A 13,270-nucleotide genomic window follows, 5' to 3' on the forward strand; every position below is an offset into this window, starting at 1 on the left:
AGCAGGGTAAGACAGGGGAGTCTCCCCAGGGAGCTTCCTGAGGAACCAAGCAAGGTCTCCGCTACCTCAATGTTCTGCGTTGCCTTCCTCCTGATGGAAGCTGCCACTCAGAACAATCTGAAACTTTTATGTTTGGACCATTACCATTACCACTAGTGAAGGCCACTTCATATCTTAAATCTATCTGAGCAAAAATGAACATATCCAAGTGAAAACCTTCATTGTAAACAAGGATTGAAGGCTACAGAACAGGAGGTCCACACCAATTAAACATAAGGTACTGATGTGCCATGATAGCAACAAGTGATGTGCATTGTAAGAGTGTGACACAAAGCTGAAGGATGGTTTTTACATGCTATTGTTGAGAAAACTAGGGTATTGTCTGTGAGATCTCCAATTCAGAAATTAATTTTAAAAACAGCACATATACCTGTGCTGTATGCAGTGTCAATATATGCTCTAGACAAAGTTCCAGTTACTGGTAAAATTCAAAGATGTGACAGTGCATGTGGATGACCCAGTAACTCTTCCAAGCTTTAACTGCTGTTTGAGAAGTTCATAATGCCTTTATTTTTAGACATGGAGTTCAACTATGAGACATTAAAGGCAAAGTATAACATGATACAGACATTCATGCCCATCAAGACAGATACGCTTTTTTCCGGTCAAGAGACCTCTCACAACTTTTCAGTCTGAAATCTCATGAGTGAATCCCTCACTCTACTGTTCTGTTCCCACTCTGCACTGTTATTCTAGTTAAGCCACGTCAAACCTAGGTCAGAGGCAACAGAAGAAAGTGACATTAAACATTTCTGCACTTGACTCCTCAAGGCCTGCAAAATTACAGACAAACACAGAGAGAAATGTTAATCTGAATGGCAACGCAGTCATAAAGTACAAAAAAACCCAAAACTTCCCAGTGAGTCACTTTGGGAAAGCCAGATCAGTAATATCTCTTCAACCTCCCACAGCCTAGAACAAGATGTTCCAAAGATCAAGCCCACCACCACGACAATGTGCCCATGACACACAGTATCATAAATGATACACTATCTAGTATTATTTATTATTTGTATATTTAGAGGTGACAGAATTACCAGTCTTATCCTAAGTGCATTAGAAGTACTTGATAAAAGGAATTATATATGTGTTCTTCACAGTACCTGTGAGCACAACTCCAACCTCATTTCTCCTTTCACATTAGACAGTTGGATGCTGCTTATCTCTAAACACCCTGAAGACATTAAATAAATACTAGAAACAGGATCCTAGCCCCAGGTACAAGGTACGTATTTGGACAGGCACACCTTTCCTCATCAGTCAGCACTTTCAAAAGTCAGAGAACATTAATTTGACCACACAAATAAAGACTAACAACTAATTAATGAATTGGGGACCATCACTCCAGGGTATTCAAATAGGAGGCCTCACAGTACAAGCACATACAGCACAAACACCTTGAGGATACTGATCCTTTTGCACCCACCACCCATCTTGTTAAGATATCCAAAAGTATAATGCCCTCTCTTTGTATTTATACCTGGCCTTGTACAGTTCCATATTGGATCAATGATTCCTGTTTTCATGTGTACACAAATAATAAACTACAAAAAAGTCCATTTTTAACACTGGAATGTCACAAGTATTTCCAGTCTCTCTCAAAAGTTCACCTACAGAATGCAGAGACAAAAAGAACACCAGAAGCTCAAATACTTAGTACTGAACCTGAAGGTAAATGAGAACAGAAGATTATCCTGAATTTTAGTCTGACTGCTGTTCCAAAACACACATTTTATAATTAATAGTAACTATTTCCTAATGCAATACTTTATTTCAGTATAATTAATATTTCTCCCCCAATTCCTTACAGCTTCATCAGCTGGTTTTCCCAACTAGCAGTTTAAGGGTTTGGGATCATGGCTGTTCATTTATACAAACAGTCTCTGCCCAGCTTGATCTTAAAAACAAACTTTAGGGTGCAGCACTTGCCATTGAAATTTAGAACAGGCATTAGTCAATCAGCTGCTTCAAACTAGATTGCTGATATTTTGACAAAGTTCAGTTTTTCTAAACTAGTTTCCATAACATCTGGTATTCAGTTGAACATGAATTCAAAGTGTTATAGTGATGGCTAACTAAATCAAAACACTAGTTTAATACTCTGAACAAATAACTGATTTTAATATGTTTGTGAATAAAGGTGCACTAGAAATGTTAAAAGACCATTCACAGCGTATCTGACTATTAACATACACATCTGAGCTGTAACATACTCTTATTCACAAGATAAGAGAAGGCAATCTCTATCCACCACAATAGACTATGTTTTAAAAGAATTTTCTCCAGAAAAGGATAGAAAGAAATCACTGAAAAAAATTGTTAGCTACATAGCAAAACAAAAATCTCAAACCCTTAAAATAGTCCAAGCATTCTTGGCTAAATCACTTGAGTGAACCCAAAGTATGACACAAAACAACAGACAAATACATGACTGAAAAAGCTCTGGAGACGAGGTGGGTTTTGAGACACCTTTGATCATTTAAAGGGAAGGCTTCATTGCTCTTGTAAAATTACTTACACAGTAAGTTTAGACCTATCCTGGATTTTTCTCAACTTCAGTCATTTAGCTGTGAGCCTGCAGATCAGACTGAAATTTAACTGTGTCAAGCCACGAGGCTCTCTTTACTGGAAGCACATCAAGGTTCTCACATGAAATCTGATCATCAGCACAGCAGGATTAATGACAGAGGTGGTCAGGCTGATAAAGCAGCAGAACAGAAACCTGCTTAAATGAGTTTGGAACTGCACCTACGATAAAGTTGTAATGCATCCTCACCCCTTCGTGCCAGAACTGCAGAGCTCTGGTCGAAACTGATGCAAAAGAAAAGAGTTTATCACTCAGTCTGCCCGCAGGGAGACTGGTTGTTTCTGTGAAAACAGACACCAGATACTCAGACTACCACCATCACTCCCACAGGAATGCCACCACCTCCATCCAACACCTTGGGATGTCTACTTTAGCTCACTGCAAAGGAGAATAGCAGGGGAAGGTTTTTAAAGAATTAGAGGATTTTTTATGTACATAAAAATAAACTGGGTATCAGGGATTTCTCTCAAGCAACAAATTATCAAATTAATCACTTACTATGAAGGCTGGAAATTATTTTTTACTTTTAGCTACCTTTTCCCCTCCACCTGAATTCTGAAATTCTCACAAGTAACCGAGGTCTGTTATTTCCTAGTTATTTAGACACGACCCAAGTCTATTGGTACCTTTATATATGGCACAGCAGCTTCACCATAGAAGTTGTAACAATGAATTTCAGTAACATACAGAACTTTAAAACATTTAACATTAGAAAATATCTCCACACAAAACCAGTTGCTACAAACTGCATTACAGAAAGTTTTCCAAACAGGGAAATAAGACAAAAACCAACAAAACAAAAAACACCAAAAAAACCCTTGTTTTCAACTGTTACAAAAGCTGGCTTTATACAGAAATGTCCTACACTGAGTCTCCTACACATCCCAAATAAAGTTCTTCATGTCTAGCCATTTCAAAGAATTAAAAACTCGTGTTAGTGAAAACTAAAATCTCATATATCTAGCTAAACAGAAAAACTTCTGTGCAGTGACTTGCCTTTACACAAGAGGAAATATATACATGGAGATCTCAATGCCTTTGGGTATTAAAGCAATATTAAAAGAATTTCCATTTTCTAATGCAGGTATCTATTTACAGCAATAAAACTGGATAAAAAGTTTTTTGGTTTAACTTCAATAAAAAACCAGATGAATTGTCATGGAATGGACATAATATACTGTAAGATTGTTTCCATTTCAGTGAAATGCCAGAAAACTATGTGGAGGGTAACTCCATACAAAGTCAGGAACTAGAACAAGGAAAGAAACTATTTTTTCAATGCCTGAAAGACAACTCCATGTCCTGCTCCTCTACAATAAACCTTACAAGAACAGTCAGAGCAGCAGAAACACTACCAGCACTAAAAAACTGTATTTGTCAAATTGATTTAAAAAGGTCTTTTCTATGTACCACATTTATAGCAGCAAGCCACTGACAACATCAGATTTTTTCATTAATATTATTTACTTCAAACCAATCTGACTATTGGAGGTGGAAATGTGGCATAAGCAGCAAAGGAAACAGAGAAGAGCAGTTAATTGTATTGTAATTTCATTGCAATAAAATATGTGGTTCCAAAGTCAGCAACCATGTATGGAACTCCTTAACACATGCATCTAAATGTTGTAAGGCAAAGACTACCAAAGTAATGTGTACCATCCCACAAAACCAGCTAAATTAAAGACATTTACACTCACATATGGGAGAATCAACATCCATCAATGTTTAACACTACATGAATGCAAAAAGACATGGCAGAGGTCAAAAAATAAACCAATTATTTTTAGCTTTTTCTCTTTCTCCCAAAAATCTCTGCAACTCCTCAAATAAATTATAAGTGACAAAAAAACAGCTGGAAGAGTGATTGAAGAAATATTTAGAGCCTGAAAGTTCTTCATCAGTCACCCATTTTGAGTGAATAAAGGACTATAATTTGACTTCAGTGGAAAGTACTTTGCCTGACAGTCTTGTACATTCTCATCATCAAACATGAAGCAACCAACATTGAGAGGAAAAAACTGAACACACACCTTGAACACCTCAGAGAAGAAACCAGAGCCAATTTTCTCACATGTGAAATCATCAAGACGAGTAAGTCTGGAAAAGGCACTTATCAGGGCTCTGTATGAAGAGGTACAAACTCTTCCCAGCTGGGATGCAGTCCCTTCTCCAGTGGTACCATCAAAGTCTTCAGCGCGCTCCAAGCGTGGTGGAAATCCTGCTATTGAGTTCCGCTTACTTCGGTCCATTTTGAAACCAAGATTTTATTTCACTAAGGGAGGACTTCTCACATCTTAGGTAATTTGCTGTCTTCTCTACTCTTGTTGGATCCTAAAATACAAAAAATTGAGATTATCATTATTGTGAAGGTATCTAACTAGTCTGATAGGACTGCAATAAAGCTTACACCCATTTAAGAGAGTAAGAAAAGAACGAAGCAAGGTGCCCCCAAGCAGGGGCACAAAAAACAAAGAAATAAAACAAACCACCACACAACACCAACAGTAAAGAGAGCAACCTAATGAACTTTTCCTTTAAATCCATGGAAATATCCTATGCTCTGGCTATTCTGAGACAAATAAGCTTGGAACTCAACATTTAACTGCTAACAACTTTCATTCCCTTCCCCCAACCTTTTCTTTTTTTACTTAAATTCTGGTTGCTACAGCAAGCAAGGGAGCAGGAGGAAACCCACAAAATGTAACATTTTATTCTACTTCAGTTGCAGCTGGTGACCAATCTACTGCTACAGCAAGAAACTACTTCACTTTCAGGAGTGAACAAGGGATCTCTAACTATTAAAAAATGTTTAAAAATTTTCAATCGGCATAAGGAAAGTTATTCACTTGAAGCATCAAAATCTTGGTTTTAAAGCTTCCATTTATGAGTGTTCCAATACCAATTCTTTACCTGGTAGGAACACAAGGTTATACCCACTGAACACCTAGCCCCCAGATTTCTAAAAACACCAATAATTCTGCTACAAAGTAGTCTTATAACAATCTGCCAGACAAATTTTCCTCACAAAGATATTTTTAAAGCTATATTAATTTCAGTTGAACTGAAAACACAGGAAAGAAACTACATTTGCCAAGTAGGAGAAAAGGGGGAAAAAAGGAGGGGGACTAATAATTTTCTCTTTTTAAGAGGATGATGAAGTAATCAGGATGACTCTGGAGCCCATCAAATTCATCTTGGACTGGCAAACTTGACAGGTATTTTAATATTGGTATTTTAAAAATTTAATTATAAAATACAGGGGTTTCTTTTTCTTTAAATCTTAGACTTAAGAGGTTATTCATCTACTCCAAACTTCACTGTTCATTTATAGCAATTTGGTGACACCTACAAAGCCTGAACAAAGTGAACAGTCACAAAGAAGATACCTTTTTTTTTTTTCACGAAGGGTGAATGAAAAACTAGAGGGAGGGAAAGGAAGCAATAAAATAATTTTTAAAAAGGTGGGCAAAATAACCACAGAGCAGGCAATTGCACTCCTATTTACAAAGATGTACAGAACCTGAACAATACAGTACATTTGAAAAGCATCTCAAAAACAGAGGCACAGCAGGTGTCCTCTGAAAACACAGCAGTGCTGCTCTAACATGCTGTGTGTTGCAGGCAGTGTATCTTTTAGAGGTGCTCTGTGCCAACACATCAGGCAAACACACAGTCCTTCCCTGCTTTCAGAAATAAGCTCTGCTGAACTGTCTGGAATTAATTTGAGTTGTCTGCTCCAAAAGAGAAGGGTGTTTGAAATAAACATCTTAACACCTCTCTAAATGGATGTCTGTGGGTATAAGGGACTCCTACCAAGGCATGATGATGAAAATTTCATCTCTATCAAATCCCACATCATGATTTCCCTACACAATTTTGTATGCAGACTCCTACATGCCTAATCTTACTGCCCTTTTCAGATTACTGTGGCCAACTGGCACTCAGGAAATCAGGATCCAGTTTGTGATCTCATATTCTTGACTCAGGAGCCTTGAGGGTCTGCAAAAGGCACAGAAGCACCACAGGAAGATTCAGCCTCAATGGAGGAAAATAGCCCAGAGAACCTCCTCAGCTACAGACAAGATGCCTGAGAGTTTCCAAGGCCCACTTAAATAATTCCTTTTGATCTGAAAAGGACAAGCTATATTTTGGTTACTTTTCACAGAGACACAGAAAGAACTGTCTATGGAAGGAGCACAGACAGAGGAAACCATGGTATTAACAACTAATTTTTTGGATCAGAAGATGCTATCTTTGAAGACTGACCAGAAAACCTACTGTAATTGAAGGAACATTGTTTACAACTTATTTTCATCAGAGTAGCACCCACATGCACCAGACACTTTCCATGGAAGGAAGGAAGCACAAAAAGCTCAGAACCCCAGAATAAATCCAGTGAGAAAACACATCTACACTGCAACCCAGCAAACTAAAGACTACAAACTCTCAGGCAAAGCAAGATTAAAAAACGAAAAAAATAGGAAAGACTGCTGTTGTTTTAACTAGAGGAAGATGGACCAAGTTAGATAAGCAGTATTAAACAGGAGGAAAAGCCTAAATCTCTTAAGTATCCCAACACCATTAACAAAAGATGGACTCAACACAGTTTCTACATCTATTTAACAAAGCAAAAAATCTCCCTCACACATATACACATCCTTTTGATTGAAATCACATGGTGAACTTTGTAAAACTCTGTACAAATTCCACAATGAGAGAAGTGATTCACTGTACTTCACACAAAAGAAAAGTCCAAAAGGTTTTGCCATCTGGATTCCCAAGTAACCCATTCCTTCATTTTTGCCTGCTAGAGTTTACCTTTCCAGACAGCTACACAAAATCCTTGGAAAATATTAGGATACAGCTCCATTATCTTGCCCAGGATTGCCTACACAGAATTAGAGGAAAATTTCAAGCGGGCACAATTCCAAGTGGGCCTCCTGTCATTTTGGCCAATTACACTAATGATCACATTCTCAATGAAATCAACCAAGGTTTAATTGACTGTCAAGTCAGTCTGAGGTACTTTAATTTACTACCTTGTATGGTTAATTAAAGTGCACTGAAGAGAATCCAAGACTATCCTGTAAATCCTGTAACCAACAAAAAGGTTGTTGGGTGGGTTTTTTTTCCCACATTAAGGTTCAGCTTAAAAACTCTTAATCTGTGCTCAACAGACAGTTAAAATACACTACACACCAGAAAACACATTTCCTAATAAATTCTCAGCTTCCAGAACAATTTTTCTAACACTCTTATTCAAGAAAAATGCACCCCACTCTGCCGAGACCAAAGTAATTCTGAAATTTACCTCTCAAAATGCGTATCTGCCCTATTCAGCCATTTCTCACATTTCTAAAAAGCACAATTCAGAACACTTCATGCCCTACTACACTTTAAGTTCTTCGCTTACCAAAACACACCTTGAAGGAAAAAAAAAATCCATATTAATATTATATTAAGATCAGTTTCTTCACTGAATTAGTGCATTGATTGTTTAATCATAGTAATTACTATAAATACAACTATTATCAGCATTAATTGGGTTAATTAGACATTTACCTTTCAAAACCAGTGCTGGAGCCTGCAATTATTTAAAGATGGAAACCCCACAAGACCACATCAAGTTATTCCCTAAACATCAGTGTCAAACCAACAGGTGGCATATATTAGCCAGTAATTAACATTTTATCTTCAGAGATCTAAAAATGGGTAAGGCTCCTCAACTTCAGCAGCATCCCTTTTATGCCTCAGAGTATAAAATAAGATCCTTCCAAAAAACATTTCAATTCATTGCTAAGAGGTTTTCTGTCCCCAGCATCTTTATAAATATGTGCACATTTGCACTCAAATGTCAAACTCACAATTTCCTAAAAGATGGCCCTAATAACAACAACCATTTTTAGACACAGAGACCGTCGCTAGGCATTCAGCCTGCAAAGCAATAAATCTGGCAGAAGCATGTTATTAATTTGAAAAGGTTTTCTGAAGAACAAGATGCCAAAGCTTTGATGAAAGTCATTTGCCAAGAGTTAACTATTTCAACTTGTTGTCTGATGAAGCTTCAACAGCCAGCACTACAAAAACATAAAGGAATTAAAGGAATTATGCTGGCAAGTGTCACTCCACAAAATAATAACTCAAAGGGGAAGAAGACTTCACTGTAGTACTGTGCAAATTTCAGAAGGGCTTCTAAGAAAGCTTAGAAACTTCTAAGAAGAAACTTCTCCAAAGACTGAATTGACTCAGGTCCCTAGCCTGGTGGAAAAAAAAATAAAAACAAGGGAAAATGCTTAAATATGGAACCCAAGAATTAAAACTGAACAGGTAAAGAGAACCAGGCATTCAACAATTTTGTTCTCAGCTGCTGTCACCTACTCCCCTAACAGAGGAAAGTTCCTTGGCTTGTCCATAACTTAGCTTCTTGTCCTGGAGAGGAAAACAATATAAAATATTTACAGATGAGGCAGTTACAAATACCAGAGCTTGGTTTATGTCTGGCCCAGCTCATCCTGAACCTGAAGTCTTTTTGACTACTTCATGGGAAAAGTCTCGAGGTTTAATTTAGTCTTAGTTACAACAGTGCATTTGAACATGTAAATCCCAATATTTTCTATGTTCACTCACATGACATTTTGCTTTAATTTCATCTCCCTTGTACAGGATAATTCCCAGCTCTAGCCAGTACTGTCATAGCATAAGCTTCCTGCAAACTAGGACTGACATTCCTCAGAAGAGACCTGCATTAGCCCTACTGCACCACTCCAGAAACTGGAAGTCTGCTGAACTGCATCATGGTTTTATAATGCAAACAAACCTCCAGGAGAGGCTAAGCTGAAACAAACAGTTCATTTATTTTGTGACTGTAGCCAGCTTTGAAATGAGTAAGAGAGACCAGCTATTACTGCAGAGCTCAGGATTCAGGGCCAAGGTTGTAGCTTTAAAAATATTTTCAGCAGGCATAGGCATAATTTCTAGCACATATTTAGAAGGCAAATATAATTGAGGGAAAATATTAAAAACTCACAAACAAACAGAAAACTACTTGATCCTTACGCCCACAGTGTAATTACCAGCATTTTCTAGGGTCCAATTACAATACAAAACTGAAGCTCCAGGAAGGACCTTGCAACAACCCATTCCTCTCCTAGCCTGGTTTCAGTCACTCCAACCCACAGAGCATCCTTAGAGTTAAATAACCACTCAAGTAGATCATGTACAAGACACAGCTGCTGCCTCAAATGGATAATTTTAATACATTATGTTTGCTTAACAAAACAGAGCCCAGTAGAGACACTGAGAAGCTGCTCATGCCTTCCAGGTATCAGCAGGCTGACATTTGCTGAGCTTTTAACAAAAAGAAAGAGAATCAAAGCCTTCTAATACCAACAGGTACTGTAACATCTCAATCGAGGAATTTCCCCCCCAGCCTCTGCTGGGTTTGCAGTGAGGGCTGACAGCTCTGTTAGCACTGGGGGTTTCACGTGAGACTGGAAGCAACTTCAGCTGTTTCAATGCAGCCAGTGAGACAATGCAGAACAGCAAAGGAGAGAACACAAATGCCTGAAAGAGGGATGCAGACAAAGCAAACAGGCTGAATTTCATACCTGACTGACATCTCTGGGACACAATCTTATATTTGTGCATCCCCACACAAGGCAGTCAATATTTGTCTTTTCCAGCTTCAAGCACCATCTCCACATATATTTAAGCCATTCTGTAGCCTACCCTTACTAAGCACGAGGCTGTTACTGGTTGCACCTCACAGTGAAACACCGAGTACCTTGTTTACTGCAGCAGCAGCTGCACAAACACAATGGCAGCACACTCTTCACTAATTTATGACCTTTGGAAGTGAGAACAGGGCTTCCCAAACCCCTCGTTCTTAGGGTACTGCAGCCACTGATGTCTGCTGGTATTTACAAACCAATCTGAAGCTCCCTGTACAATGGACAGCACAACTCAAAGCATGAGAGCCACGGACCTGGAGTGCACAAGGTCAGCCTTCAAAAGCAAAGTTACCTCAACCCACTCCACTCCTGGCTGCAGAAGCTGTAACATTTCTGCAGTGCAACCAACAGGACAATCACATCAGAAAGTGGTTTAGCCACTCCCAGCCATGTGTTCAACTTAACAAAAAGTGACAGGATCATATGAAAAGAAGCTTACAATCTAAGAAAGAAGACTTGGCAACAGACAACAGATGGAGCCAGTGTGATACAGTTGCTGATCATTAGATGGGCTTACTGATGAACACACAGCTCCAAATGAATATGTTAGGGAGCTAATAAGCAGGAAAAGGGCTCTAAGAAAAAAATATGAACATTGACTTTTTTTTGATCTTGCCTAGTAGCAAAGCTCTAAAGCTCTTATTTTTGTGCCAGTTTGCAAGATGCCACGCTGCAAGAACACAGTAGAGAGCTCTGCCATTGTGCAAATGCATGGTTGTCTGCTACAGGAAAAATACAGAAAGGGAACCTATGATGCAAGTGAACCACAAGCTTCATTCTTTTCTGCAGCAGACACAGAAGCAACAGACCCCTCCTGCAACCCTGCATTTGTTTTGTGAGCCTGTGAAACCATTTGCACAAAGGATTACAATGGTAAAAGCAAATATCTGGAATTAGAGGGTATAACTAAGTTACAGGAGGCCTGTGCCACCAGAGCAGCTCTTGTGAACTAACTCTGTCCTTCCACAGCCACAAAAATATGAAGAGCTGCAGCAGGGCTTGCTCTGTAGGCCTTAATTTGTGCTTGGTCCCAACTGCCAACTGTTCATCCTAATGAAAAGCCACAAAACAAATCACAGCAAAAAACACAGGAGAGCACACACTTGCCACCAGGTAGAGGGAACACACCTTAGCCTTCAGTTTAAACTACTAGTTCTGCATGAAAGTTTTACACAAACCAAAAGGGACAATGGAATTACTCAGCCATGTCTACAGCTGAACACTGCAAGAATCAGAAAATGACATTTTTATTGGCATGCAACAATAATTTCCAAGGATGATGACTAAATGGAAAGGTTTATGACTAGTCCACAGGGCATGTCAGAGTTTCTCATAAAGAAAATCTTATCTTAGGTTGCAAATTCCACTGCCTAATTAAGTCCATGGAACTATAAGTCTGTTGATTTTGCAGACAATAAAATATGCTAGAACTCTGATCTCTATTTAAAAAAAAAAAAAACAATCGAAGCACAAAGGCTTCTCGTAAACTAACCTAAATGTTAGCTGTTGCTTTTTTTAGAGGGGCAAACAAAAACGTTTAAATAAAACTCAACTCAGTACTGTTCCAATTCAATTCATTACTCTTGAAATTGTAGCTTCCAACTATTACAGCACCCCTTACAGGAACACACGAGCGGAAAGTCCCGCAAAAGCAAAAACCCTTTACTTGAAGCAAAAACCCTTCCGACCCTCCAAGGACTACCACATTAAGAGCGACCATGTGCATTTACAGAGCACGGCTCACCTGAAGGCCACAAAGCAGAGATACACGCACACACTCCTGAACACTCGAGCCTGTCATCAACGCGTGATTCACGTATTCTTACAGGGCTGCACTAAAACAGTGAAACCGGAGCCAAGCCCTCACACCTCCAGGCAAGGCGAACATTCCCAAGGCGATCCCGGCGGGCAAAGCCCGGCGCCGGGCGCCGCCGGACCCTTGTCCCGGGGCAGAGCGCGGCTGTCCTCACCTGCCGCGGCCCCTCCGCGCACCTGCTCCCGGCACGCCCCGCTCGCCTGGCCGCAGCCAGACCCCTCCGCCCGCAGGGAGCCCCTTCCCGGCAGCGGCGCCGCTCCCCGCCGCCGGCCCGCCCGGACCTGCCCCGCGCCGCCCCCGCGCCGGCCGTTACCTGAGCGGCGGCGCCTGCAGGGCCCGCGGGCGGCGCGGGCTTTCATGGCCGCATCCCGCAGCCGCGGCCCCTCAGCAGCCCGGCGCGGGTCCGCCCCGCCGCTGCGGCCGGCGCGGGGGCCCCATGTGAGGCGGGAGCCCGGCTGCGGGACCCGGGGCCGCGACCGCCGGCTCCGCCTCCGCCCCCTCCTCCCCACGAGCGCCCGCCCACAGCGCCGGGGCGGGAACCGGCCGGGAGCCGCCCCTCCCCGCCAGCCAATCGGCGTCAGGAGAAGCGTGATGGACAGTGGCTGTCGACCAATGGGAAAAGGAAACCGGGCGGAGGGATTCGCGGGCAGTCCGCGTGAATGCCCCTTTCCAATTGGTCGTGAGCGCTTGAGCGACACTCTGTCTGACCAATCACAGCAGCGACAACAACTCCCGAGAGACGCGCGGGAGGCAGCGGCAGGAAGACGAGGGGGCGTTGCTATGGGCGCCTCGCTCTCATTGGTCAGCTCCTGAGGGCGGGTTATAAATAAGAGAATCAGCCAGTAGGAGCGCGGGGCGGGCAATGATGGGCGGGCGGGACAGCCAATCACCGTGTGTTTTAGCGGCCGTGGCTGAAGCTGTCAGTGGGGAGGGCGCTCGGATGTCCCGAGTCTGGTCCCGGCCCCGCTCCCGCTCCCGCTCCTGATCCTGATCCTGGTCCCGGTCCCGCTCCCGGTCCCGGTCCCGGTCCCGCTCCCGGTCCCGGTCCCGGTCCCCGCCCCATCCTTGAGCCCGCGG

General features: G+C 41.5%; 1 protein-coding gene across 6 annotated transcripts in view; it reads right to left on the reverse strand.

Annotated features, from left to right (window-relative positions):
* The window catches only part of TESK2 (testis associated actin remodelling kinase 2), a 106,402-nt gene that overhangs the window by 59,865 nt on the left and 33,267 nt on the right, over window positions 1–13,270 (reverse strand). For 2 of the 6 annotated variants that reach the window (XM_064428719.1, XM_064428713.1), the window contains exon 3: window positions 4,678–4,978. In XM_064428719.1, the coding sequence (XP_064284789.1) occupies window positions 4,678–4,896 (219 nt within the window). In that variant the 5' untranslated portion in view covers window positions 4,897–4,978. Of the gene's footprint in view, window positions 1–4,677; window positions 4,979–12,121; window positions 12,277–12,347; window positions 12,462–12,506; window positions 12,670–13,270 lie in introns of those variants that run through there. The other 4 variants (XM_064428718.1, XM_064428717.1, XM_064428716.1 and 1 more) reach the window with 4 other exon arrangements.

This window comes from Passer domesticus, chromosome 7 (assembly GCF_036417665.1).
Source record: "Passer domesticus isolate bPasDom1 chromosome 7, bPasDom1.hap1, whole genome shotgun sequence".
In the NCBI taxonomy this organism is placed as follows: Eukaryota; Metazoa; Chordata; class Aves; order Passeriformes; family Passeridae; genus Passer; species Passer domesticus.